The following is a 27,433-nucleotide window of genomic DNA, read 5'->3' as shown; positions in this document are numbered from 1 at the left end:
ATGCAAAAAGACTCAACTTTTCATGAGTCAACTGGATACAATTGAGAAAGATTCTATAAAAATTTCAACCAATTTCTCTCAATCATTAATTAGATAATCGAACATGGACTAAACTTTTGAAAAATCCATTTCAATGTTAAAATTTTCGCAATCGATTGCAATTGTTGTGAATTTATTTTTTAAAAAATAAGATTCAGCATATGATTTGCCCTCATTTAATCTATCTATTTTGTAAAAATATTTGAATTAACTTAAAAGAGGATTCGCTGAAGCTATAAGTGTAACGCGTGTTGGAGCACAAATAATATCCTCTACAATGAAAACTACGAAAGACTCGACGATTCAAAAGGAACCATCGAGTAAACTGGTTAAATCTCGAAGTTCAATTCCATCTGTATCTACCCAACAACTACCAATCAAGATGATTCGAGCGGCTTTATTCATTGCTTTATTTGCCTTGGCCGCTGCTGCTAGCCTTTCCCTTGACCCCCAATTTGAATCATTCAAGTAACAGTACATAGTTTATAAAGTAAATAGTTAAAACAACTAACAATTAGTAGACAATAAAGTATGAAGCTTTAAGAACAGTTTATGAAATCCTGGGATATGTTGACACTCAATGTAATCATTTATCCTTAAAACTTTATTATCTTTTATTTTAATTCAGTTTAACGACCAACAACTGACAATGCTCATCGCTGATCTTTTTACGATCATGCAACTTGTTTTATCGATCGAGTATTCATATTCGTTCAAACGATTTAAACAAAATCGATTTACTTACTACAAAGCACCAGATAGTGTTTCCTTAAGCAGTATGGTCGAACTCACAACATGGTATAATTTCCATGTTGCTGGTGAAACAGTGGGAATGTACATTCCAAGAAGTGTAGCTAATTTATCCAACATCTTCAATTGGAAAGTAGTTAACCTAAGCAAAAATCAATTGATGTTCGTCTATAAAAATAAACCTCAAATTCTCATCGACCAAAAGACTATCGAAGATATGGAATATTCTGGTAAACTGAGTGGTTCAATAATAGCTTTCGGTGATAATGAAGCTCTTCATGTTCCAACAATATTCAATCCAAATTTAACAGGACCGGTTCCTAAATTGAATTATATTGAATTGTTGTATTTCGATGAAAAAAATACAAAGGTTTCTGTGCTTCGATCCTTATCTAGGCTTAAAGATGATGATTGGAAGTTCATTAAGGAATGGAAAATGATGGATTATATTCATTTCGACGATAAATTGTACCTTCTAATAAAGCGAAGTATTTGGAATGAAAAGAACGCAAATGTTACTCAAGAGATATCAATAATAAGATTGTGTCTTGATAAAGGAAGGGAACTTATTTCAAGTGCAATTGAGATTCGTTATAATCGACCAGAGTTTCAAACTAATCAAATTACTGGAGCCATTTTTATTTGCTTAACATTTTATAAACCCGAAAAAATATTACTGTTAATAACAAAAGAAGCTTCCAACAAGAGCTTGGTTCATACTCGATATTTCATCGATGATTTTGTTTCATTGTTTGATGAAACTGGACGAGGATGTGCTTCAGGTGCTAGTAATTACACCTTGATGCGATACCATTTAAGATCAGAAGCTCGTAGTTGTCAAAAAACTACTTATAAAAATTGTTCTTCTAATGAGAATACTGTACCTTCAGTTGAGCTCAATTTTGACCAAATGTGGGATTATCATTTTATCTTTGCTGATGGAGGGAGCAGAAATCCAGAAATTGAATATTATTACGATCATAAACTCAATCAAACTCATTTTTGCCATCAGAGAAGCGGCCTTTCACAAATTTGTATTAAAATTCACAAAAATTTCAATCAAGATAATTCAATTCAAAATGTTGAAGCTTTCTTTTATGGATATCCTGATTATAAGTTATATTTAATGTATAACAGTTTACTTCGCAGTGAAAGTCGCCAGTGTTTTCAATCGTATAACACATACCTAACATGCGAAAAAGATGGTAGAACATCTAACGATCTCGAACTCCATCATTATTTGAATCAACGACCATTAGGACATTTACAAATAACTAAAGATACCAATCAAATATTTTGGAAGGTGCACGATTTTTGTGCCGAATACAAAAGTTGTATTCACTGTTTGATGTATGGTCTGAATACGGACTGTATACTTAAAGATAATTCAAGATGTTCGAGGGATATAAACCACATTTCTCAAACTGTAGATATCTGCTTCAAAATATCTCGAATTTCACCTTTAATGTTCAATTATACATCACCTGAAACTTTAACTATAGAACTTGATAGACCACTGGAATTTAATGCCGCTCAAGAGTATTTAGTTATCAAAGCTGGTCCGAATAATCATTGCGCTAACATAACACCAAATCACAACGGATCAATCATTAATTGCTCTATGCAATCATCTGAATCGGGTAAATTCAGGATCAGTGTTAGTCTAAGAAATGATAGATATGAGGATACTACAAGTGTAGGTGCTGTATCAACGGAAATGGTTGATGTTATTGGACCCGAATTTGATTATTTACTAATCATCATTTTATTAGTTTTAGTTTTACTCTCAATTTCATTGATAGTTTATGTAGGGTGCAAAAAGCAACAGTCAAAAGATCCGAAAAAAGTTTCAACAAGAAAAGTAAGAAAATTTTCTGATTCAAAAAAGAAGCAAGGATTCGCTGAAGCTATAACTGTAAAGCGTGTTCAATCACAAATAATATCCTCTACAATGAAAACTACAAAAGACTCGACAATTCAAAAGGAATCATCGAGTAAACTGGTTAAATCTCGAGGTTCCATTCCATCTGTATCGAAACAATTGGATGTATCGAAAAGTCAAAACTCCAGCCCCAGTTTGAAGAGCACTAAAAATCTGAAATCAACAAACATTGCTGTAAAAAGTATGAAATCAAAAAGTTTGCCTGTTGTGATGAAAAGTATGCATGGGACAAACAAGTCGAAGTCCAAAATCAGTGTCTCAAATAAACCTAAATGAACTCGTTTAGTTTTGAAGCACAATACTATTTGTATCAATGTCTAATCGGGACAATTGCAATCGTCTTAAGATTCACCCTGGGATTTCAATTTTACAGAAATTGAAGCATTTTACGAATTCATTTCAGATTAATTATTAATCAATAAGTTCTGAGACTTTTTTATTTCTAACTTTCCTTCGCTTTCAAAATGAATCAGTTGAAAGCGTGTCCGTGCGAGTGATTGGTGTCAATTTAAGGTCTATTGCAGACTGAAAATATAATAAAGAAGTGAATTTTTAATAGATTTGTTTTTTTACTTTCAAAGCTCGGAAAAAATGCAAAATGTTGTTGAATAAGTTAAATGTTAGATTTTTGTGTGAAAATAGAACAGATTATGGCTAAAATCGAACGCTTTTTGTGCAAATGAATATTTAAAATCTTTGAACTTTGTGCCTACCTTTATCAGCACCCAAAAATGTTTATCAATGCCAAGTAAATGTTTTTTTGAAAGATCGATTTTAGAATCCTATGTCGATATTGGATCAAAATTGTCTTTATTTGAGACCTGCATTTCCATTGTACCTGCAATGTCTTGATTGAAACGGATAAGCTCGCGATACATAAAAATATGCAAAATTCCTGTAGTCGTTAAAACTTTTAAAGTAAACACTTTCTAGTTCTTTGTAGTATGTATTATATATCGATTTTGTTCAAATCTTTTGAAGGAATATGAATACTGAATTGATAAATCAAGTTGCGAGATCGATATAAGATTTGAATGAGCATTATAAGTTGTTGGTTGTTGAACTAAATTATAAAAGATAATAAAGATTATAGACAAATGGTTACGTTGAGATTAAAAACAAGCGGATTTATAAGCTGTGCATAAAATGGAAGTGTTTGCAGTCATAACTCACGAAGGGTTGGTGCTACGGACTTTAACCACAAGCTGAAGAGTGCATTCTCAAGGTCATTCAAGATCACTCCATTATTGAACTCTAAATGACATTTGACATTTGAGAGTACAAAATTTATCAGATCGATTAATGTTAGTCAAATGTTCATAACTCACCAATCTTACAAGCTTTTGGTCCAAGCCTGAGGTCTGTAGTATAAAGGCTTAAAATGAAAGAAAAAATGCCCGGTATTGTGCTACTTGCTGGTTGTTTGAATAAATTGGAATGCAAGAAAAATGATTTATAAAGCGGGAAAGGTTTAAGAAAAACTGTGTGGATAGTTTCATGATTCATTGCGAGCGTCATTCACATGATGTGTTGAAACAGTAACCTTTATCCAACGGGCTTATGCCATTCACTCAAAAATTGAATCATTTTATCATCTTTGAATGTCCGATTTGCTTTTATTATTAATATAAGTTTCCCTCTATTATTCATTGTTGAGATTTACGATCACTTTTGTTGGTAATTCTCTTTGTAATTAATGGGTTTTATTGATTAATGAAAATAATTGAATTAACTAATCGGATTGTAGACTAAGCTATCAAAAATGTTCAAAATTGCACTGATATAAGTCGAAAACTAAAAAACTTATCAGTTTAAAAGTTCGCAACATTGTAGGAACAATGGAAACGCAGGTCTCAAGTAAAGACAATTTTTATCCAATATCGACTTTTGACACTAAAAACGATCTTTCAAAACAAGATTTACTTAAAATTTAGCTTTACTTATATTTTGAATGGCTCTTCAAGTCTTTGATGATGAAAAAGATGAAATATTTATATTGTAAAACTGAAATGCATATTTATATGAAGACTAATTAATATTAATAGCTTTTAATTATAGCAATTCGATTTGATTTGTAAAATCAGTTTGGACACTTTGTGTTATCTCGCTAGCGTTTAGGCACCAGAAGATTATGCGTTTTATTTGTCTGAGTAGTCATTGAAAACATATACATCCATAGCTGGTTTGTGGTGCCTTCAACAAATCACTATGATAAATAGATGATTTGATTTTGACACACAAACTCTCTTGGCTGAAATCCAAATCTAAAGATGGCTAACCTTGCCTGCATAGCATAAAATTACCGTGAATTTAAACTAAAATTCATTATGAGTGTAACGCTCATATTGTGGGATAAACGAAGATCAAAATATTATAGTTTAATGATTTGAATTTCATCTTTCTTTAATTTCATGTCAAGAAGCTCTCCGCAAAGCTTTTCTACAATCCTTGGACTCTCTTAAACTTTATTTATCTATCACTTTAAATCTTATCTAAAAATCTATTAGTCCAAACAAGAAGTGAAATGTAGTTTATGAAATCCTGGGATATGTTGACACTCAATGTATAAGGTGTTCGGATGAACATTGCACAATTTATTAGTTAAAACATGAAGAAATAAAAAGAATTGTGAAGCTTTCCCTTTATGGAATGTTAATGAAATCCTAGACTCAATGTAGTGATTTGTCTTTAAATTTTATTATCTTTTATTTTAATTCAGTTTGACAACCAAAAGCTTAAAATGCTTATTCCAAATCTTATTACGATCATGCAACTTGTTTTATCGATTGAGTATTCATATTCGTTCAAAAAATTTAAACAAAATCGATTGACTTACTACAAAGCACCAGATAGTGTTTCCTTTAGAAGTGTGTACGATCTTGCATTGTATAATATTTATGTTGCTGGTCAAACAATAACTATGTACATTCCGAAAAGCGTAGTTAATTTGTCCGATACTGTCGATTGGAAAGTAGTTAATCTAAGAAAAGATCGATTGATGTTCGTCCATAAAAATAAACCTCAAATTCTCATGAATCAAACGACTATCAAAAATATGACATATTCTGGTAAAATAAGTGGTCCAATAATAGCTTTGGGTGATAATGAAGCTCTTCATGTTCCAACAATATCCAATCCAAATTTAACTGAACCAGTTCCTAAATGGAATTATATTGAATTGTTGTATTTCGATGATCAAAGTGAAGAGGTTTCTGTGCTTCGATCCTTACCTATGCTTAAAGAAGATGATTGGAAGTTCATTAAAGAATGGAAAATGATGGATTATATTCATTTCGACGATAAACTGTACCTTTTAATAAAGCGAAGTATTTGGAAAGAAAAGAACGCAAATGTTACTCAAGAGATATCAATAATACGATTGTGTCTTGATAAAGGAAGTGAACTCATTTCAAGTGCAATTGAGATTCGTTATAATCGACCAGAGTTTCAAACTAATCAGATTACTGGAGCCATTTTCATTTGCTTAACATTTTATAAACCCGAAAAAATATTACTGTTAATTACAAAAGAAGCTTCCAACAAGAGTTTGATTCATACTCGATACTTTTTCAATGATTTTGTTTCATTGTTTGACAAAACTGGTAAAGAATGTGCTTCAGGAGCTAATAATTACACCTTAATGCGATACCATTTAAGATCAGAAGTTCGTAGTTGCCAAAAAACTATTTATAAAAATTGTTCTTCTAATAAGAATATTGTACCTTCAGTTGAGCTCAATTTTGAACGAATATTGGATTATCATTTTATCTTTGCTTATGAAGGAAGCAGAAATCCACAAGTTGAATATTATTACGATCATAAACTCAATCAAACTCATTTTTGCCACCAGAGAAGTCGTTATAGACAGATTTGTATTAAAATTCACAAAAACTTCAATAACGATAGTTCAATTCAAAATGTTGAAGCGTTGTTTCATGGATATCCTATTAATCAGCTTGTGTTGATGTATAACAGTTTACGTTCCAATGAAAGTCGCCAGTGTTACCAAGGCAATGATACATACTTAGCATGTTATAAAGACATTGGATATGATAACGACGATCTGCAACTTCACTTTTATACTAATCAGCGACCATTAGGATCTTTTCAAGTTACTAAAAATACCGGTCAAATATTAATTTTCACATTGGTCGATCATTGTGACGAATACAAAAGTTGCATTCACTGTTTGATGTATGGTGGGAATACGAACTGTATTTGGTCCAATTCAATATGTACACAGGACAAAGAAAATGTTACAAAGACTATAGATTACTGCTTCAAAATAGCTCGAATATCGCCTTTAATGTTCAACTCTTCATCGCCCGAAACTCTAACAATTGAACTCGATAGACCACTAGACCTTGATGACACTCAAGAGTATTTAGATATCAAAGCTGGTCCACATAACCATTGCACCAACATAAAACCAAATCACAACGGATCAATCTTCAATTGTTCTATGCAATTATCTGAATCGGGTAAATTCAGGATCAGATTTAGTCTACGTAATGATAGATATGCTGATACTATAACATTAAGTTCCCTATCAACTGAAAAGGTTGATATTTTTGCCCCCCAAGATGATTATTTGCCGACAGTCATTTTATTATCTTCAGGTTTATTCATAATTTCATCTATAGTTTATGTAAGGTTTAAAAAACAACAGTCAAAAGATCCGAAAAAAGTTTCAACAAGGAAAGTAAGAAAATTTTCTGATTCAAAGAAGAAAAGAGGATTTGCTGAAGCTATAACTGCTGTAACGCGTGTTAAATCACAAATAGTATCATCTACAATGCAAACTACGAAAGACTCAAACATTCAAAAGAAACCATCGAGTAAACTGGTTAAATCTCGAAGTTCAATTCCATCTGTATCTAAACAATTGGATGTATCGAAAAGTCAAAACTCCAGCCGCAATTTGAAGAGCTATAAAAATCAAAAATCAACAAAAATTGCTTCAAAAAGTGTGAAGTCAAAAAGTTTGTCTGTTGCGAGGAAAAGTAAACGCAAAACAAAGAAGTCGCAATCCAAAATCAGTGTCTCAAATAAACCTTAATAGTTAAGATTTTAAGTACAATACCATTCTTTTTCATATTTTATTGGAACAGTTACAATCGTCTTAAGATTCGTACTGTTATTAAGCGAAAAAGAAAGAAAACAAAGATTAAGAGAAAGAACAGGAACTAAGCATTTTTGTTTTAAATCTAATTTTATTATTGTCATTATTATCATTATCATCATTATCAAGTAACTGCGTCTATGATAATCGTCGGCGCTTGATAGCCCGATCTATATTATCATATAAGTAGTCACTGTTGATGCTGTTCTCGTTATCAGCATCAATTTCGTCGGATTTGTGAGTTTGAATGTAACGAAGCTGAGGATGAAACTGAAAAAGAATATAAAACTTGTCCAGCTTTATCCTCAACAACGAATGCTGAGTTAACGAGGGCAGTATCAGTCATACTTTAGTTATCAAGATGTTGCTCAACACACGAAAAAATCATGCAATGACAATAGTTTTTCAACAATAAATTCGTATGCAACGTTTTGAAATCTGAACTTATCAAGCTCAGTGAAATTTATCTTGGTGATGAACACTAAATAGAAATTCTTACGTCATTAACGCTCCGATTTAGGCCAACGATCGTCTGACCTAGTAGATTTGTTTTTGTACTTTCGCAACTCGGACAAAATGAGAAACGTTAAATAAAATGTCGAATTTTTGATTGAAAGTAGAATGAAATCAGATTTATGAAAAAGATGAAATATTCTTATTGCAAAACTAAATTTGATATGAGTTTCTGTTGAAGTTTCAATTATGAAGCTCTCCGCAAAGCTTTTCTACAATCCTTGGATTCTTTTAAGTTTTATAATTTATCTATCATTTTAAATCATATCCACAAGCTATTATTGCAAACAAGAAGAAAATGTAGTTTATGAACTCCTGGGATATGTTGTCACTCAGTGTTTTCACTTGTCTTTAAACTTTATTATCTTTTATTTAAATTCAGTTTAACTTCCAACAACTTAAAATGTTTATCCCAAATCTTATTACGATCATGCAACTTGTTTTATCGATCGAGTATTCATATTCGTTCAGGAGATTCACACACACCCACATGCATCACTACAAAGCACTAGACAGTGTTTCCTCTAGAAGTTATTATGAACTAACATCATATGATATTTATGTTGCTGGTAAGACGATAACTGTTGACATTCCGAGAAGTGTAGTTAATGTGTCCGAAATCGTCAATTGGAAAGTAGTTAATCTTGATAAGAATAAATTGGTGTTCGTCCATAAAAATAAACCTCAAATCCTCATCGACCAAAAGACTATCAAAAATATGACATATTCTGGTTATGCATTAAGTGATTCAATAATAGTTTTCAGTGATAATGAAGCTCTTCACGTACCAACAATATTCAATCCTAATTTAACTGAACCATTTCCTAAATGGAATTATATTGAATTGTTGTATTTCGATGATCAAAGTGAAGAGGTTTCTGTGCTTCGATCCTTACCTATGCTTAAAGATGATTGGAAGTACATTAAGGAATGGAAAATGATGGATTATATTCATTTCGACGATAAATTGTACCTTCTAATAATGCGAAGTATTTGGAACGAAAAGAACAAAAATGTTACTAAAGAGATATCAATAATACGATTGTGTCTTAACAAAGGAACTGAACTCATTTCAAGTGCAGTTGAAATACGTTATAAGCGACCAGAGTTTCAAACTAATCAAATTACTGGAGCGATTTTCATTTGCGTAACATTTTATAAACCCGAAAAAATATTACTTTTAATTACAAAACAAGCCTCTAACCAGACCTTTATTTATACTCGATATCCCATCGATCATTTTGTTTCATTGTTTGATGAAACTGGACAAGGATGTGCTTCAGGTGCTAATAATTACACCTTAATGCGATACCATTTAAGATCCGAAGTTCGTAGTTGCCAAAAAACTACTTATAAAAAATGTTCTTCTAATAAGAATACTGTACCTTCAGTTGAGCTCAATTTTGACGGAATATGGCCTTATCATTTTTTCTTTAATGATGGAACAACTCATCATGCACAAATTGAATATGCTACCAATCATACTCTCACAATCAACGGCAGTTTAACTCGTTTTTGCCACAAAAAAAGTGGTTGGGACTATCATTGTTTCTATATTAACAAAAAATTTACTACCTTTAATTCAATTCACAAGGTTGAAGCATTCTGTCAAGGGTATCCTAATTTTAGGTTTTATTTAATGTTTAACAGTTTACGTTACAATGAAACTCGCCACTGTTATCAAGTCAACGGATCATACTTGTCATGTTACACAAGTGCAATATCTGAAGACGATATCCAGCTTCATAATTACTTTAATCACCGACCATTCAACGTTCTTCGAGTTACTAAAAATACCAATCAAATAATTTCCACTAATTTATGGAAAAATTTTTGTTTCGGATATAAAAGTTGCATTCATTGTATGATGTATGGTGTGAGTAGGAACTGTATTTGGTACGGATCAGGATGTAAGCAGGAGATAAAAAATGATACACAAACTATAGATTACTGCTTCAAAATAGCTCGTATTTCACCTTTAATATTCAACTCTTCATCACCTGAAACTCTAACAATTGAATTCGATAGACCACTGAAACTCACTGATACTCAAGAGTATTTAGACATCAAAGCTGGTCCACATAATGATTGCACCAACATAAAACCAAATCCCAACGGATTAATCTTCAATTGCTCTATGCGCTTATCTGTATCGGGCAAATTCAAGATCAGTGTTAGTCTACGAAATGATAGATATGCTGATGCTATAACATTAAGTTCCCTATCAACTGAAAAGGTTGATGTTGTTGTGCCCGAAGTTGATTATTTGCCGACAATCATTTTATTAGTTTTAGGTTTAGCCTTAACTTCATTGATAGTTTATGTTGGGTATAAAAAGCAACAGTCAAAAGATCAGCAAAAAGTTTCAACAAGAAAAGTAACAAAATTTTCTGATTCAAAAGAGAAGCAAGGATTTGCTGAAGCTATGACTGCTGTAACGCGTGTTAAGTCAAAAATAATGAAAATTACAAAAGACTCGACGATTCAAAAGGAACCATCGAGTAAACTGGTTAAATCTCGAAGTTCAATGCCATCTGTATCTAAACAATTGGATGTCTCGAAAAGTAAAAACTCAAGTCCCAGTTTGAAGAGCACTAAAGATCAAAAATCAACAAAAATTGCTGTAAAAAGTATGAAATCAAAAAGTTTGCCTGTTGTGGTGAAAAGTAAACGCAAAACGAAGAAGTCGAAATCCAGTGTCTTGAAAAAACCTAAATAAACTAGTCAAGTTTTGAAGTACAATACCATTTGTATCAATGTCTTATTGGAACAATTACAATCGTCTTACGATTCACCCTGGAATTTTAATTTTACAGAAATTGAAGAATTGAATTCATTGCAGATTAATGATTGATCAATAAGTTCGTTGACTCTTTTATTTCTGACTTTCCTCCGCTTGAAAGCTTAATCAGTCGACAGCGTGGTTCAATTTGAGGTCTATTTCAGACTTAAAATAAACAAAATTGATTTTTTGATAGATTTTTTTTTGTACTTTTGACAATCGAACAAAATGTAAAATGTTATCAAATACATTTCAAATTTTTTAGTGAAAATAGAACAGATTCAGGCTAAAATCGAACTTTTTTCGTGCAATGAATTTAAAATCTTTGAACTTTCTGCCCACTTTTATCAACGCCCAAAAATTGTTTATCAATGCAAAGTAAATATTGCTTTTAGAGATCGATTTTAGAGTCAAAAGTTGGCATCGGATCAAAGTTGTCTTTATTTAAGACCTGCGTTTCCAGTGTACCTACAATATTACGAACTGTGAAACTGATGAGTTCACAATACATTAAAATGTGGGAAATTCCTGTAGTCGTTAAAACTTTTAAAGCAAACACTTTCTAGTTCTTTGTAGTAAGTATTCGTTTTTGTTTCAACCTTTGGACGAATATGAATATTGAATTGATAAATCAAGTTGCATTATCGTAATAAGATTTGGAATGAGCATTAAAAGTTGTTGGTTCTAAACTGAATTAAAATATACAAAAAAGATTTCGATAGAAGATAACAAAGTTCAAAAACAAATGATATATTGTAAGTAAACATATCCCAGGATTCAATCCCTGCATCAGCGAGAATTTGATAATTTATTGTGCTACTTACTGGTTGTTTGAACAATTTGGAATGCAAGAATCAAGATTGATAAAGTGCAAAAGGTTTAAGAAAAACGATGCGGATAGTTTCATGATTCATTGCGAGCGTTATCCACAGGACGCGTTGAAACAGTAACCGAAAATAAAGTTCGATCTTAAAGGTATTTCTTGTTAGATGGCGACTATGAAAAATCTCGACTTTTGTTGACTTAAGTCTGACTCCTAATGTCTTAAAAAAATAACTATTAAATATATTATAATGAATTGTGGAGCTTTCTCTTTATAAACAGTTTGTAAAATTCTGAGATGTGTTAACACTCAATTTGGTGAATTGTCTTTAAACTTTATTATCTTTTATTTTAATTCAGTTTAACCACAAACAAACTTATAATGCTCATTGAAAATCTCGTTACGATCTTGCAACTTGTTTTATCGATTGAATATTCATATTCGTTCAAAAGATTCAAACACACTCAACTTACTTACTACAGAGCACTAGACAGTGTTTCCTTTAGAAGTTATTATAAAAAAACATCATATGATATTTATGTTGCTGGTGAGACGACAACTATTGACATTCCAACAAGTGTAGCTAACTTGACCGACATCGTCAATTGGAAAGTAGTTAACCTAATAAAAGATCGATTGATGTCCGTCTATAAAAACAAACCTCAAATTCTGGTTGATCAAAAGACTATTAGAGCGATGAAATTGAAACCTGGGGCTAATACTTTAACTGGTCCAATAATACAGTAGTTTTCAGTGATAATGAAGGTCTTCATGTTCCAACAATATTCAATCCAAATTTAACTGAACCATTTCCCAAATGGAATTATATTGAATTATTTTCTAAAACTATAAGCACGTGTTACACGTGTGCAAGCACAAATATCACCTTCTAACATGAAAACAAGAAAAGACACAACCCTTAAACCTAGACCGTTGACTAGACCAATCATTCATTCAAAGGTGTAACATGTTGCTATTGAAAACTAAAAAAGACTGGTAATTTATCAAGCATCGATTGATTAATAATAAAGACTTGAGTAGTTGGAAACCATACGCTTCCAGCACAGAAGAGACCATACGCTTCGAGCACAAAGTGAAGGTCTAATAAAAAGAAAGAAAATTAAACCTTGATGCGGTTTCAGCACTCAACAAGTTTAAGAGCTAAATGAAAAAAACAAATTAATTAAAGAATAATGAAAATTAAACGCCCAGGCTGATCTCGCTAGATTAGACATTTCAATAGTTTACTATAGTTTATAGTTTACTAGTTTAGTTTACTAGTTTATAGTCTATAGTTTACTATTTTCAATAGTACGTTGGATTCGCGAGATTAGGGATATCGTTCAAAACGCGAAGAAAATGAAACCAGTTAATTGTGAGACAGATGAAATGAAATATTTATAGCAATTATTTATTCATGTGTATAGTAAGCACAATATTTATTGGGAATAAAAACAGTCTCGATTTGCTCCCAGAAGACTTCAACTAACAACAGTCTCGATTTGCCCCCAGAAGACTTCGACTAAAATCAGTCTCAATTGGCTCCCAGAAGACTTAGACTTGGTCAAAGCCTTTGATGAGGAGGACGTGACTGTGTATGCTCGAGGTTACACTTTCCGCTTCTGTGGCGCAGGTCTCAGCACCAGGACCATCGGCATTCGTCATGAAAAAAAGTGTAATGCCGAAGGGGCATCCAACCATATTTGTGACGTACCGCACTGTATTGTATTGGCCCATCAGTCTTGACTCGCCCACCTGATGGCAGATCACTAGCAGACAGTCAGGACAAGATAAAGATTAAAATTTTTATACCAAATGCATTTAAAATGATTTTGAAGAAAACAAAAAAATAATTTTTATAATTGATTTCGCTTCTTTTTTATAATTTCGGAAATATCAGATAAGTACAACGCGTTTCAATCACAAAAAAATTATATATTAGAAATTCAGTTAGAAAATACATGTCGAAACTTGTAAATCCAAAAATAAAAAAATTTTTGTTTCTAAGTTTTACCATGCATTCTCTATGAGTAGTGATACAGTAGAGGAACAAAACTTGAAAAAAAAATTTTTTGACTTTTATATTTGTCTACTGTATCGCTACCCATAGAGAATGCATGTTAAAACTTGGAAAAAAATTTTTGGATTAACCAATTTGGAAAGATATTCTTCATAAAGATATCGTTTAAAACGCGACAAAAATGAACTCAGTTAATTGTGAGATAAGTGCACCCTGTTACATCGTCCTCGTCAAAGGCTTTCACCAGTTTGAAATCAGATGGCAGCAAACCAAGGGGCCTCGCGTCATCCGCCTCGCCTGCGTTGGTTTCCAGCCGGTTGGTATCCTTGATTATCACCAAGGTATCCTCCCACTCGGCAACGCCAACCAGGGTCCGAGTACCTTTCCAGTATCCACGCCGTTTGATAGATTTGATTGGGTGGTCACCAACGGTGATGAGGGTGCTGTTGGTGCTGGTGATGAGGTTGTTGTTCGTGCTGGGGTACGGCTGGCCATTGTATGATGAATGGAGAGAGAGAGGAGAGAGGAGTAGGAGAGAGAGTAAGTGTGTCCAAGAAGTATTAAGAGCAAAATCAATTCTAAAAGCTGAAGACTGAATGAATAAATCTGAAGATCCAACTCGCTTTATATACTAATTCTTCATCAAGATAACTTATCGGTCATCATCTTAAGTGCTTTTCTGCAAAAAAAACCACAAATTTTTGTTTACCTTATTGAGACCTGGATCAGATAAGATAACTCATCATGATTTATCTAATCTTCAAATCAAAATGTTTACCCCGGGCTATACGAAATTATTAGGAAATTTTGCTCGTAAGTTAATCGATTTCATTAATCTCGAGTATCAAAAGATATTTCCTAACTCACGCGTTCACGGCAATTAAGAAACTGTTTAATCTCGAGAGATCAGCCCCGGGCGTTTAATTTTCCTAATTCTTTAATCAATTAGTTGCTTTCTAAAAGTATCATGTTTCTTCATTTACCTCTTTAACTTGTTGAGTGCTGAAACAGCATCAAGGTTTAATTTTCTTTCTTTTTATTGGACCTTCACTTTGTGCTCGAAGCGTATGGTCTGATTTGTGCTGGAAGCGTATGGTTTCCAACTACTGACTTGTGTTTGATTTATTGATCGCATTTCAAATAACTATCATGTATTTATCCTCCATAGCCTATGCGCGGAAATTCTCGGACAGATAAAATAGTCGAATTCTTAGGGACCCATTTTCATTGAATTATGAATCAAAACTAATCTTAAAATTATATCCCATTGAAGCTCAATAAATTTAGCTTGAAACAAGTCTGATTTGGTGACAATATGTCTAGACTGTGAGTTTTCATTAAAATTCAAAGATTTTAATGTATTTCCATTCTCTACCAGTCATACCTGACAATGATTTTTGCTAGTATTCTTTTCGCTTCGTAATTACTGGGCTTTATTGATTAATGAAACTAAAAACTGAATATACAAAGAAGGACAGGCAAAATGTGGCATTTTCGGCCTGTGTTCAGAATGGGTTAGACCAAAGCGAAAGCTCATGATGAGTAGAGTATGCTTCCCTAGAAATCCAGGCTAAATTCAAATTCCCTGGGGAGTTATTCAGCAAATCCCTTGGGACCCCATAAAGGTCGCATCAAACCTAGTTTTTCAGATAGAACTTTTCATTTTGATTATGATTATATGTATGTGACCCTAAACCTGCGGCTTTGCGAGTTATTTTACTTCAAAATGCAAATGAATATGCAAAGTCATGGCGTTTCTTAAAAATTATTAAACTTTGAATGTTAATTTGCATACTAACAGTTTCTTTGACCGATACTGTACATCTAATAAATGCCCTGGTTGTGCAAATAAAGGTATACTTTTATGCTTCAACATTTCAAAAAAGAGGGTGACAGAAAGCCTATGTAAAACTGCCCATTGTTAGCCAGCTATTTGATAGCGACATTCGATAGAGGACATATAAGCAAGTAAAAGTCCCCACAGGCATAAATTTCCCAGTGCGGACTTAAGGCATGAAAAACGCGTTTGGAAGTCGGAAAAAATAACATCGAGATAACAACTTTTAATGAATATTCGAGGCTTATAAACGATAATTAAACATGCCTTTAAGTTTATTTTTTGCAAACAATACTCCGTTAGCTAATTAAGTTTTTGTGTATTAAAGTATAAGGAAATGCCAGATTTGGCAAGAAAGTCAGTGAGCCAAAGATTTGATAGAATTTTTATAGGTTTTTTCAGATGCCCTTTCATATGGACTATGTTTGGTAATTGTCATTTCGGACTTTAGAATATTTCTGAAGTTTGGCAACTACCACCTCGGTGCTGCCTATTCTTTAATTTGCGTGAGCCAAAGATTTGACACAATTTTTATAGGTTTTTTCAGATGCCCTTTCATATGGACTATGTTTGGTAATTGTCATTTCGGACTTTCGCGTATTTCCAGAGTTTGTTGGCTTTGTTTTTTGCCAGAGCTCCTTTAGTGTTATCCAGTCATCACCACGAGGAAATTAAATAGGTTCCATGTTGTTAAGTGTAGGATAGACTATGTAATTAACGGGTTTATTGATTAATGAAACTAATTGAATATACAAATTTCATTGACGCAAAAGCACTGATATAAGTCGAAAACTACAAAACTTATCAGTTTAAAAGTTCGCAACATTGTAGGCACAACGGAGACGCAGGTCTCAAATAAAGACAATTTTGATTCAATATCAACTTCTGATGCTAAGGACTTCTAATTGTAGCAATTCGATTTGATTTGTAAAATCAGTTTGAGCACTTTTTGTTATCTCGCTAGCGTTCAGGTGCCAGAAGATGATGCTTCTGATTTGTATGAGTAGTCATTGAAAACATATACATCCATAGATGGTTTGTGGTACCTAATCGCTATGATAAACAGACGATTCAAATTTTTTGACTCACTAACCCTCTTGGCTGAAATACAAATCTAAAGATGGATGGCTCGCCTGAATAGCATCAAATCACCGTGAATATAAAAAAAGTTCATTTTGAGTGTGGCGCTGATATTGTGGGATGAACGAAGATCAAAATAGTTTAATTATTAGAATTTCATTTTTCTTTAATTTCATGTTAAGATGAAAATAAGTGATAAATTCTCGTCATTTTCAATATTTATGCATAAAAAATTCGCTTTGAAGTTTCTGTTGAAATTATTGAAATATACACAATCTATTATTCCAAACAAGCAGTAAAATGTATTGTTAGTTTATGGAATCCTGGGATGTGTTTATTAAAAATGTATTCATTTGTCTTCAAACTTTATTATCTTTGCTTTTAATTCAGTTTAACAGCCAACAGCTTATAATGCTTATCTCAAATTTTATTACGATCATGCAATTCTTTTTATCGATTGAATATTCATATTCGTTCAAAAGATTTAAACAAAATCGATTAACTTACTACAAAGCACCAGATAGTGTTTCCTTTAGAAGTGTGAAGAATCTTACATCGTGTGATATTTATGTTGCTGGTGAACTCATAACAATTGGAACTCCAACAAGTGTAGTTAATGTGTCCGACATCGTCAATTGGAAAGTAGTTAATCTTGATAAGAATAAATTGATGTTCGTCCATAAAAATAAACCTCAAATTCTCATCGACCAAAAGACTATCAAGGAAATGGAATATTCTGGTAAATTAAGGGGTGCGTTAATAGCTTTTGGTGATAATGAAGCTCTTCATGTACCAACAATATTCAATCCTAATTTAACTCAACCAGTTCCTGAGTGGAATTATATTGAACTGTTGTATTTCGATGATGAAAATAAAAAGGTTTCTGTGAAGCGCTCCTTACCTTGGCTCAAAGATGATTGGAAGTTCATTAAGGAATGGAAAATGATGGACTATATTCATTTTGACGATAAGTTGTACCTTCTAATCAAGAGAAGTATTTGGAATGAAAAGACCAAAAATGTTACTCAAGAAATATCGATAATACGATTGTGTCTTGACAAAGGAAGTGAACTTATTTCGAGTGCAGTTGAGATTCGTTATAATCGACCAGAATTTCAAACTAATCAGATTACTGGAGCTATTTTCATTTATTTACCATTTTATAAACCAGTAAAAATATTACTGTTAATAACAAAAGAAGCTTCCAACAAGAGTTTGATTCATACTCGATATTTCATCGATCATTTTGTTTCATTGTTTGACAAAACTGGTAAAGAATGTGCTTCAGGTGCTAATAAATACACCTTAATGCGATACCATTTAAGATCAGAAGTTCGTAGTTGTCAAAAAACTACTTATAAAAATTGTTTTTCTAATGAGAACACTGTACCTTCAGTTGAGCTCAATTTTGACGGAATATGGCCTTATCATTTTATCTTCGCTGATGGAAGAAGTATTCATCCACCACTTGAATATGATTACAATCATAGCCTCAATCAAACTCATTTTTGCCACCAAATAAGTGATTGGGAACAGACTTGTATTGAAATTTACAAAAACTTTAATAACGACAGTTCAATTCAAAATGTTGAGGTGTTTTTTATTGAATACCCTATGAATAGGTTTTGGTTGAGGTATAACAGTTTACGTTTCAGTGAAGGTCGACGGTGTTTCCAACAAAATAATACTTACTTAACATGTTATAAAAACGATGGATATGAACAATTTATAGACGATATGCAACTTCACTGGTATTCTAATCACAGACCATTAGGGCACTTTCAAGTTACTAACAATACCAATAAAATAATAATTAAAATATTGAGCGATTTTTGTGGAAAATTGAAAAGTTGCACTCATTGTTTGATGCATGGTGTGATTGAGAGCTGTATTTGGTCTAATTCAAGATGTAAAAAGGACATAAAAAGTGTTAAACAAACTGTAGATTACTGCTTCAAAATAGCTCGAATATCACCTTTAATGTTCAACTCTTCATCGCCTGAAACTCTAACAATTGAACTCGATAAACCACTAGACCTTGATGAAACTCAGGAGTACTTAGATATCAAAGCTGGTCCACATAATCATTGCACCAACATAAAACCAAATCACAACGGATCAATCTTCAATTGCTCTATGCAATTATCTGAATCGGGTAAATTCAAGATCATATTTAGTCTACAAAATGATAGATATGCTGATGCTATAAGTATAAGTGCTTTATCAACTGAAAAGGTTGATATTGCTGCGCCCGAAGATGATTATTTGCCGACACTCATTGTATTATTTTTAGGTTTACTCTTTATTTCATTGATAGTTTATTTAAGTTTTAAAAAGCAACAGTCAAAAGATCCGAAAAAAGATTCAACAAGGAAAGTAAGAAAATTTTCTGATTCAAAAGAGAAGCAAGGATCCGCTGAAGCTATAACTGCTGTAACGCGTGTTGAAGCACAAATAATATCCTCTGCAATGAAAACTACGAAAGACTCCACGATTCAAAAGGAACCATCGAGTAAACTGATTAAATCTCGAAGTTCAATGCCATCTGTATCTAAACAATTGGATGTCTCGAAAAGTAAAAACTCAAGTTGCAGTTTGAAGAGCACTAAAGATCAAAAATCAACAAAAATTGATGTAAAAACTATGAGATCAAAAAGTTTGCCTGTTGTGGTGAAAAGTAAACGCTAAAAGAAGAAGTCGAAATCCAGTGTCTTGGATAAACCTAAATGAACCAGTTAAGTTTTGAAGTACAATCGTCATAAGATTCACCCTGGAATTTCAATTTTACAGAAATTGAAGCATTTTAGGAATTCATTGCAGGTAAATGATTAATCAATAAGTTCTGTGACTTTTATATTTCTAACTTTGCTCCGCTTGCAAGCCTAATCAGTCGAAAGCGTGGTTTCAATTCGAGATCTATTATATATTCGAAGTAAACAAAAGTGAATTTTTGATAGATTTGTTTTTGTACTTTCGACAATCCAACAAAATGTAAAACGTTTTTAAATAAAATGTCAAATTTTTAAGTGAAAATAGAACAGATTTAGGCTAAAATCGAATTTTTTGAATGAATTTACAATCTTCGAACTTTCTGCCCACTTTTATCAGCATAAACTGGTTAAATCTCGAAGTTCAGTTCTATCTGCATCTAAACAGTGGATGTATCGAAAAGTCAAGTCTCCAGCCCCAGTTTCAAGAGCACTAAATATCTAAAATCAACAAAAATGGCTTCAAAAAGTAAGAAATCAAAAAGTTTGGTAAATTTCATCTAAAAGAGTAACCCGGATAATCAATAAGTTCGTTGACTTTTTTATTCCGACTTTGCTTCGCTTGCAGGCCTTAGCAGTCGACAGCGTGGTTTCAATTCGAGATCTATTATAGGTTCGAAGTAAACAAAAGTGAATTTTTGATAGATTTGTTTTTTTACTTTCGACAATCAAACAAAATGTAAAATTTTATTAAATAAATTTCAAAATTTTAAGTGAAAATAGAACAGATTCAGGCCTAAATCGAACTTTTTTTCGTGCAATGAATTTACAATCTTTGAACTTTCTGCCCACTTTTATCAGCGCCTAAAAAATGTTTATCAATTCAAAATAAATATTGCTTTTAAAGATCGATTTTAGAGTCAAAAGTTGGTATCGGGTCAAAATTGTCTTTATTTGAAGCCTGCGTTTCCAGTGTACCTACAATGTTCCGAGCTTTGAAACTGATAAGTTCACAATACACAACATGTATAAAGTATAATATTTAAAATTCCTGTATTCGTTTAAACTTTTAAAGTAAACACTTTCTAGTTCTTTGTAACTCTTTGTATGCATTTAGATTATTTTAAATTTTTTGAACGAATATGAATACTCAATCGATAAGGCAAGTTGCATGATCGTAATAAGATTTGGAATGAGCATTATAAGTTGTTGGTTGTTAACTGAATTTAAATATACAAAAATAATTTTAATAAAAGATAATAAAGTTCAAAGACAAATGAATTTATAATATTGTTAGTAAACACATTCCAGGACTCATAAGCTATCCACAGCTAAGCTGACCACAAATCGATATCATGTCTATAAAGAAGACGATTTTATTCGTTGCACCAACTTTTCATCTCTAAATCATTCAAAAGTGATAATGATGGCGTTTACAATGAATTTAATCAGATTCTATCTATTACGATTAGCCAAATCTATGGATTCGATGAGCCATCAGAGTTTTGAGAAGCGATTCATAGATTTGCTATCAACTGGAACAATTTTCTTTATAAAAATTGCATGAAGCATTGCGTGTAGCATGAAGTGCGAGTGACATATAAAGCGAAAAAAAATTTTGTTTCCAAATTCCATTATACGCACATAAAATGAATATGGTTATTGGTACGATTGTTTTCGATTTTTCTTAGGTTTATATTGTAGAGGACTGAAAATTATTAGACACGTATTTTTGCTTTTATTTCGCTAGTGAGCAATTCGTGATTTAGAGCCCTTTTCAATCGCGACAGTCAAGTCAATGTGAAGTGTACGGAAGTAGCTGTAAAATTTATCTTGATAAGCAAGAAAACATTTTATTCAAAATTGATTTGACACTCTTGCAAATCGCGAGCTGGCTGGTTTGATTGTGTGCCATCAAATGAGTGCGAAATAAACTAAAGTTCATTATTAGCCCAGTGTGTATATCGCGCGATGAACCACACTTAAGTTCGTTATGATTTTATTTTCAACATTGTTTCATATTTGTGTTAAGACGAAAATATGAGATAAATTCGTTACAATTTTGATTTTTTTTTATTTTTCGAACGATAAGGACTCGTTCAAGGTCCTATTCCTTCGCATCCAGGTGGACAGCGAACGCAATGAATTATGAAACTATAGTTACAGTTTTTCTGATGTCCTTCGATTCTTTTGAACTCCCAGTGAAATTATTTTCTCGCGGCTTGTTGCATCAACTCTTGCAGCTGATATTGGGACACGAAATGTCTGCAATTTTCATGCGATCATGTTGCGGTTTATGTGCATGAATTCGCGACATGTACATGAAGTAAAAAATATGAATTTTGATTCTCATGTAATCATTTGGTAAGGCTTTACTATGGCCCCGTTCGCGGAACCTGATGAAACTTTCTATATAGACTATTTGAGCTGCCATAAATGTATTGATGATATTCATTTTATGCGGAAACATCTACTTCCGGAGATACCGGAAGTGGTTCATATCTCAGGAACGCTTATAGATAGCATACCCTAGATAACTTTGTTGGATAGGTCTCATCAAGATCTATGCAAATATGATAATGCAAGATGCTTTACGCATGCGCAGCGATTTTTGAACAGAAAACCCTCAATAGATGGAGCCAGGTTGGTAGTATCTTTTTCCGCACAAAGTAAAATGTGGTCATTTTCAATTTGATTGTTGAAGTGTTCACATCTATTCTCACATTTTTACGCTTTTTTCCTTTTTTCATTTTTGGCTTTTTTTGTGTGCAATGGCAAACAATATAAGGTGGTCCAACAGAGAGTTGGAAAGGAACTGCAGTACCACTGCAGCAGCTTTGGAATTCGCCCGTGAAAGAGGATTGCTGCGCTCAGAAATGACCTGCAGTCAACATCGGTCGGAGATGATTTTATACAAAGAGAGGGGCGCATATGGTACTTTCAGGTGTCATAAAAGCCATCCGTCAAACAGGCCAGGTGAGCGAAGTGCGGCTTATAAAACGTGGTTCGAAAACCAAAATTTGAAGGCTGATGAGGCATTCAGACTTATGTTCTGCTATGCGAAAGACAGGTCATACAATGAGGCCGTCGCAGAAACTGGGGCATCAACGCGCACGATTGCCGATTACTATTGGCGTTGTCGAGAATTGATCTCGGATGTTTTTATCGACCAGCAAGAAGACCGAGGTAAAATCGGTGGCGTCAATCAAGTCGTTCAAATAGACGAGGCAAAGTTTGGGCGACGCAAGTACCATAAAGGCCGAATAGTCGAAGGTCATTGGGTTTTAGGTATCATCGCCGACGGATCAGAAGATCTTCGACTCGAAATTTGCCCCGACAACGACCGAAGCGCTGATATATTGGTTCCACTCATACAAAAACATGTAATGGAAGGGTCGACCATTCATACAGACGGGTGGTTAGCCTACAGACGCTTGGAGTCAGTTGGATATGTTCACCACACAGTGAATCATAAACATGAGTTCGTAGCCGCAGATGGAACCCATACAAACCGCATTGAAGCTAGTTGGCGGCCAATGCGAAGTTACTTTGCTGAGAGAAGAGTCCCAAGAGAGGATTATGCAGACTACGTCATTGAATATCAATGGCGAAGATATTGCCGAAAAGAAGGAATTGACACATTCGAGTTTTTACTTGACGCTATTGCTAAGGCTTACCAAATATAAATAAATCAGACTGTTGCCTGACCCATAAAAATTTATGTTGCAAATACATGTTTTGTAAAAATAATTACTGGTTTAAATTGCAAATAAAAACTTATAGATAACATTTAGTCAATTTGTAAATTTACTTCGAAATATTGAAACGGGAATCGGCGCGAATAAATCCTAACCTAACCTAACCTAACCTAACCTAACCTAACCTAACCTAACCTAACCTAACCTAACCTAACCTAACCTAACCTAACCTAACCTAACCTAACCTAACCTAACCTAACCTAACCTAACCTAACCTAACCTAACCTAACCTAACCTAACCTAACCTAACCTAACCTAACCTAACCTAACCTAACCTAACCTAACCTGACCGACCAACCAACTTTACGTGCCCAAACCTAACCTAACCTAACCTAACCTAACCTAACCTAACCTAACCTAACCTAACCTAACCTAACCTAACCTAACCTAACCTAACCTAACCTAACCTAACCTAACCTAACCTAACCTAACCTAACCTAACCTAACCTAACCTAACCTGACCGACCAACCAACTTTACGTGCCCAAACCTAACCTAACCTAACCTAACCTAACCTAACCTAACCTAACCTAACCTAACCTAACCTAACCTAACCTAACCTAACCTAACCTAACCTAACCTAACCTAACCTAACCTAACCTAACCTAACCTAACCTAACCTAACCTAACCTAACCTACCCTAACCTAACCTAACCTAACCTGACCGACCAACCAACTTTACGTGCCCAAACCTAACCTAACCTAACCTAACCTAACCTAACCTAACCTAACCTAACCTAACCTAACCTAACCTAACCTAACCTAACCTAACCTAACCTGACCGACCAACCAACTTTACGTGCCCAAACCTAACCTAACCTAACCTAACCTAACCTAACCTAACCTAACCTAACCTAACCTAACCTAACCTAACCTAACCTAACCTAACCTAACCTAACCTAACCTAACCTAACCTAACCTAACCTAACCTAACCTAACCTAACCTAACCTAACCTAACCTAACCTAACCTAACCTAACCTAACCTAACCTAACCCAACCTGCATAACCAAACAACCTGAAGTTTCAATCAAAAAGCAGTCGCGAGGCTACAATAACAGTCATTTTAGGCAAAAATCGATGAAAATGACTGTTTTCTGAGTTTTTTTTGCATTTTCTTCTCTGCGCATGTGTGGAATTTCTGGAACTACATCAGTCTATAGATCTCGATTTGCACTTTCGAAAAATGCACCATATAACATTGTAGCTATATTGCCTGCTGAGATATTAGCTACTTCCGGTATCTCCGGAAGTACACGTTTCCGCATAAAATGCATATCATAAATCGATTTATCGCCGCTCCAATATTCTATATATCAAGTTTCAATATGATCAGCGAACGGGGTCAAAGTAAAGCCTAGCCAATCATTTTAATTGACTAGAACAGGTATGAATTAAATGAATCTAATGCACATGGAACATGATAATGTGAAATAGGATATTTTCATACTTCGCGCTTCATAGCTTGTTGCCATATGATCGCTTTGAGTCGCGTAAAATGTTAACATAGCTATTTTGCTTTACATGCTACTTATTTATGTTAACTGTCATTATCTTATTCAAGATTCAACTACAATCATCATTTATATGATTACATTCATTCTTAAATAAGTGAAAAATACAATTAAACTCGGTGATAACAATAGGAATTAATCATGGTAAGTGTAAATGTTGACCTGATCTTGACTCAATCTAATAAACATCTTTCATGTTTTGTTTTCTTGTAGGATCTATCATTTATCTTTAACATGGCTTGTTCTTCATGTCATATGGAATTCAATCATCAAGAATACATCAATATTCATGAATGTTTCTGCTTGCTTTGTGACAGATGCACGAAAGACAAAGACAGATGTGATAATTGTGACAAACCATTACACGATCAACACTTTACACGCGTCAATAACATTCAAAGGTGCCATTATTTTTTCGATTGTTCATCTTTTTCTATTGGAATATGTAGCTGTGTCGAAAAAAGTCTTTGTGAAAAACACATCAATCATGTTCATAGGAACATAAAAAATAAACCATGTAACCCGAAATACCATGATATTAATGGCAACAAGCTAATGTGTACTCAATGCTCATTCATGGTGGCCTGTTTCATCAATCAAGTGAATAACGAGCGAATATGTATCGATTGTGCGGCTGATGCTCAAAATGTCATTCCAATGGAATCAAATCTGGATGATGGTGATTTATATTTAATGGTTTCCAATGCAGCAAAGAATATTGAATCATATCTTGAAACCATGGATTCTGAGCTTGAAAATTTGACAACAAGATACATTGTGGATAAAGCTAATATTGAAAAGAATATTTTATCATTTGTAAGCTATTATCAAGAGTCTTTGTCACGAAATGAGGAATCATTGAAGCTGATGGAACAAAAGCTTAAAGATGCTAAACTCATGTTACAGCGATTCAACTCTCATAAACATATGATAACTCGAATCATGAATATTTTATGTGATAAAGCAGCGATTTCGAAGGACAACATTATTCAGCAATTATAAAGCAATTGGAAAGATAAAATACTAGTCAATGAGCGTGATTTGAAAATCGAGTTTCGTGGTGATTTTATTCAAATTGATGGATCTATTGAATACTTGAAGAATCCAGAGACAAATGTTACAATCAACATCGAGCCACCAAATTATGACGATACTAGTCTTAAATCAATTGATCATGGTTCACATGAGTCAATACACGAAGCTCAAGTTAATGAAAAATCACCAAGCCGTTTAAATATTCATCAAGATAACTCATTTATCAGTGTAAATTCAAGTATTATGACTGATTTTCACACTTCAACCCCAAACAAAAGGATGCGTCAAGAGGACTCAACCAATCTTGGAGCCGCATCAATTCCACAATTTCAACTAGCTAGTCAACTTGAGTTGAATCATGAACCATGTGACCATTCAATTGATTCAAATTATCATGAGCTCAAAATTACACATGTTAGAGATCCATTTTGGTTATACATAGAAAGACCCGAGATGAAAGAAAAAAGAAAAGCTATTCTTGAATCTCTTAAGAATCTAAAGCATGATGAATTGATGAATGCTGTTAGCATCAGACAAAATGATATCGTAATTGTCAAAGATCATCCGTCATTCAAGGAACCAATCAAACGCGCACAAGTATCATTTTACAACTTGGCAAAGAAAAAATGGAAGTTGAAGCTGATTGACTTTGGCAATAGCATTGAAGTTGATGCCAAGCAAATTTATACTGCGAAACAAGATCTCAGCAGCATAGATATGACAGTGTTTCGTGCAAAATTAATTGGTTTAAAACCTAAGTCAGGTTCATTTTTCATGAATCATTTAAAAAATAATGCAATGTATTTCATCAAAATGTCACTGATTCCTCGTGATGAAATCGTCATGGTTAGAAGAATTATAAGAGATGGTGATTCATTTTTTTGCAGCATAAAGTCAAGTATGGAAAATGAACTAATAGACTGGACCAATGAGTTGATTAAAGCAAATCATGCAATGATATATAATGATGTTGATGGCTTACCCTTAGCATTCACTGATTCAAACTCTTATTGTTACTTATACCATTTCTACGGCAATTGCAATGGATTTTGTGGTCATTGGCACAAGTGCTCATGGTGTACCGAGATGCATAGCCTCAAGAATTGTAAAGCATATAAAGAATATGAGAAAAATGCCAATGCTGTTCAACTAAATGAACCATAATTCAATTTTTATTTACATGAAATTCATCAGAGGTTCAACAATCATCTTTCTTTTCATTTCATGAATCATTATTTTCATTTTTACGTTTAAAGTCAAAAATATTTTTTCATCATTTATCATATCATAATAATGAACATGTTTCAAAACAGATTCAAGATTTTCATTACTTTTCAAAACAAGAAAATGATTAACATGTATCTTTTTCACTTGTAAAATGACTTTTTCATCGAGTAAATAAATTTTTGTTATAATGAAAAACTCATCACCATTCTTTATGCACGAATTAGAGCGTACTCTCTTTAAATCATAATCAATTGTTGTTAAGGAAATCCATTGGCAAAAATAATGA

The 27,433-nt window shown here is 33.2% G+C and overlaps 1 protein-coding gene across 1 annotated transcript in view; it reads left to right on the top strand.

Moving 5' to 3' along the window:
- Nucleotides 1-406: 406 nt before the first annotated feature.
- Nucleotides 407-27,433, top strand: part of LOC149093512 (crustapain-like) — a 43,498-nt gene continuing 16,471 nt past the window's right edge. The window contains exon 1 of the mRNA XM_089268871.1: nt 407-487. Within this exon, the coding sequence (XP_089124997.1) occupies nt 422-487 (66 nt within the window). The 5' untranslated portion in view covers nt 407-421. The remainder of the gene's footprint in view (nt 488-27,433) is intronic.

Source organism: Tetranychus urticae, chromosome 3 (assembly GCF_039701765.1).
Source record: "Tetranychus urticae isolate SD_2017Ah chromosome 3, NJAU_TeUrti_SD_1.0, whole genome shotgun sequence".
NCBI classification, from domain to species: Eukaryota; Metazoa; Arthropoda; class Arachnida; order Trombidiformes; family Tetranychidae; genus Tetranychus; species Tetranychus urticae.
Note: the sequence above shows the minus strand (reverse complement) of the source record. Positions and strands in the feature narration are given on the sequence as shown.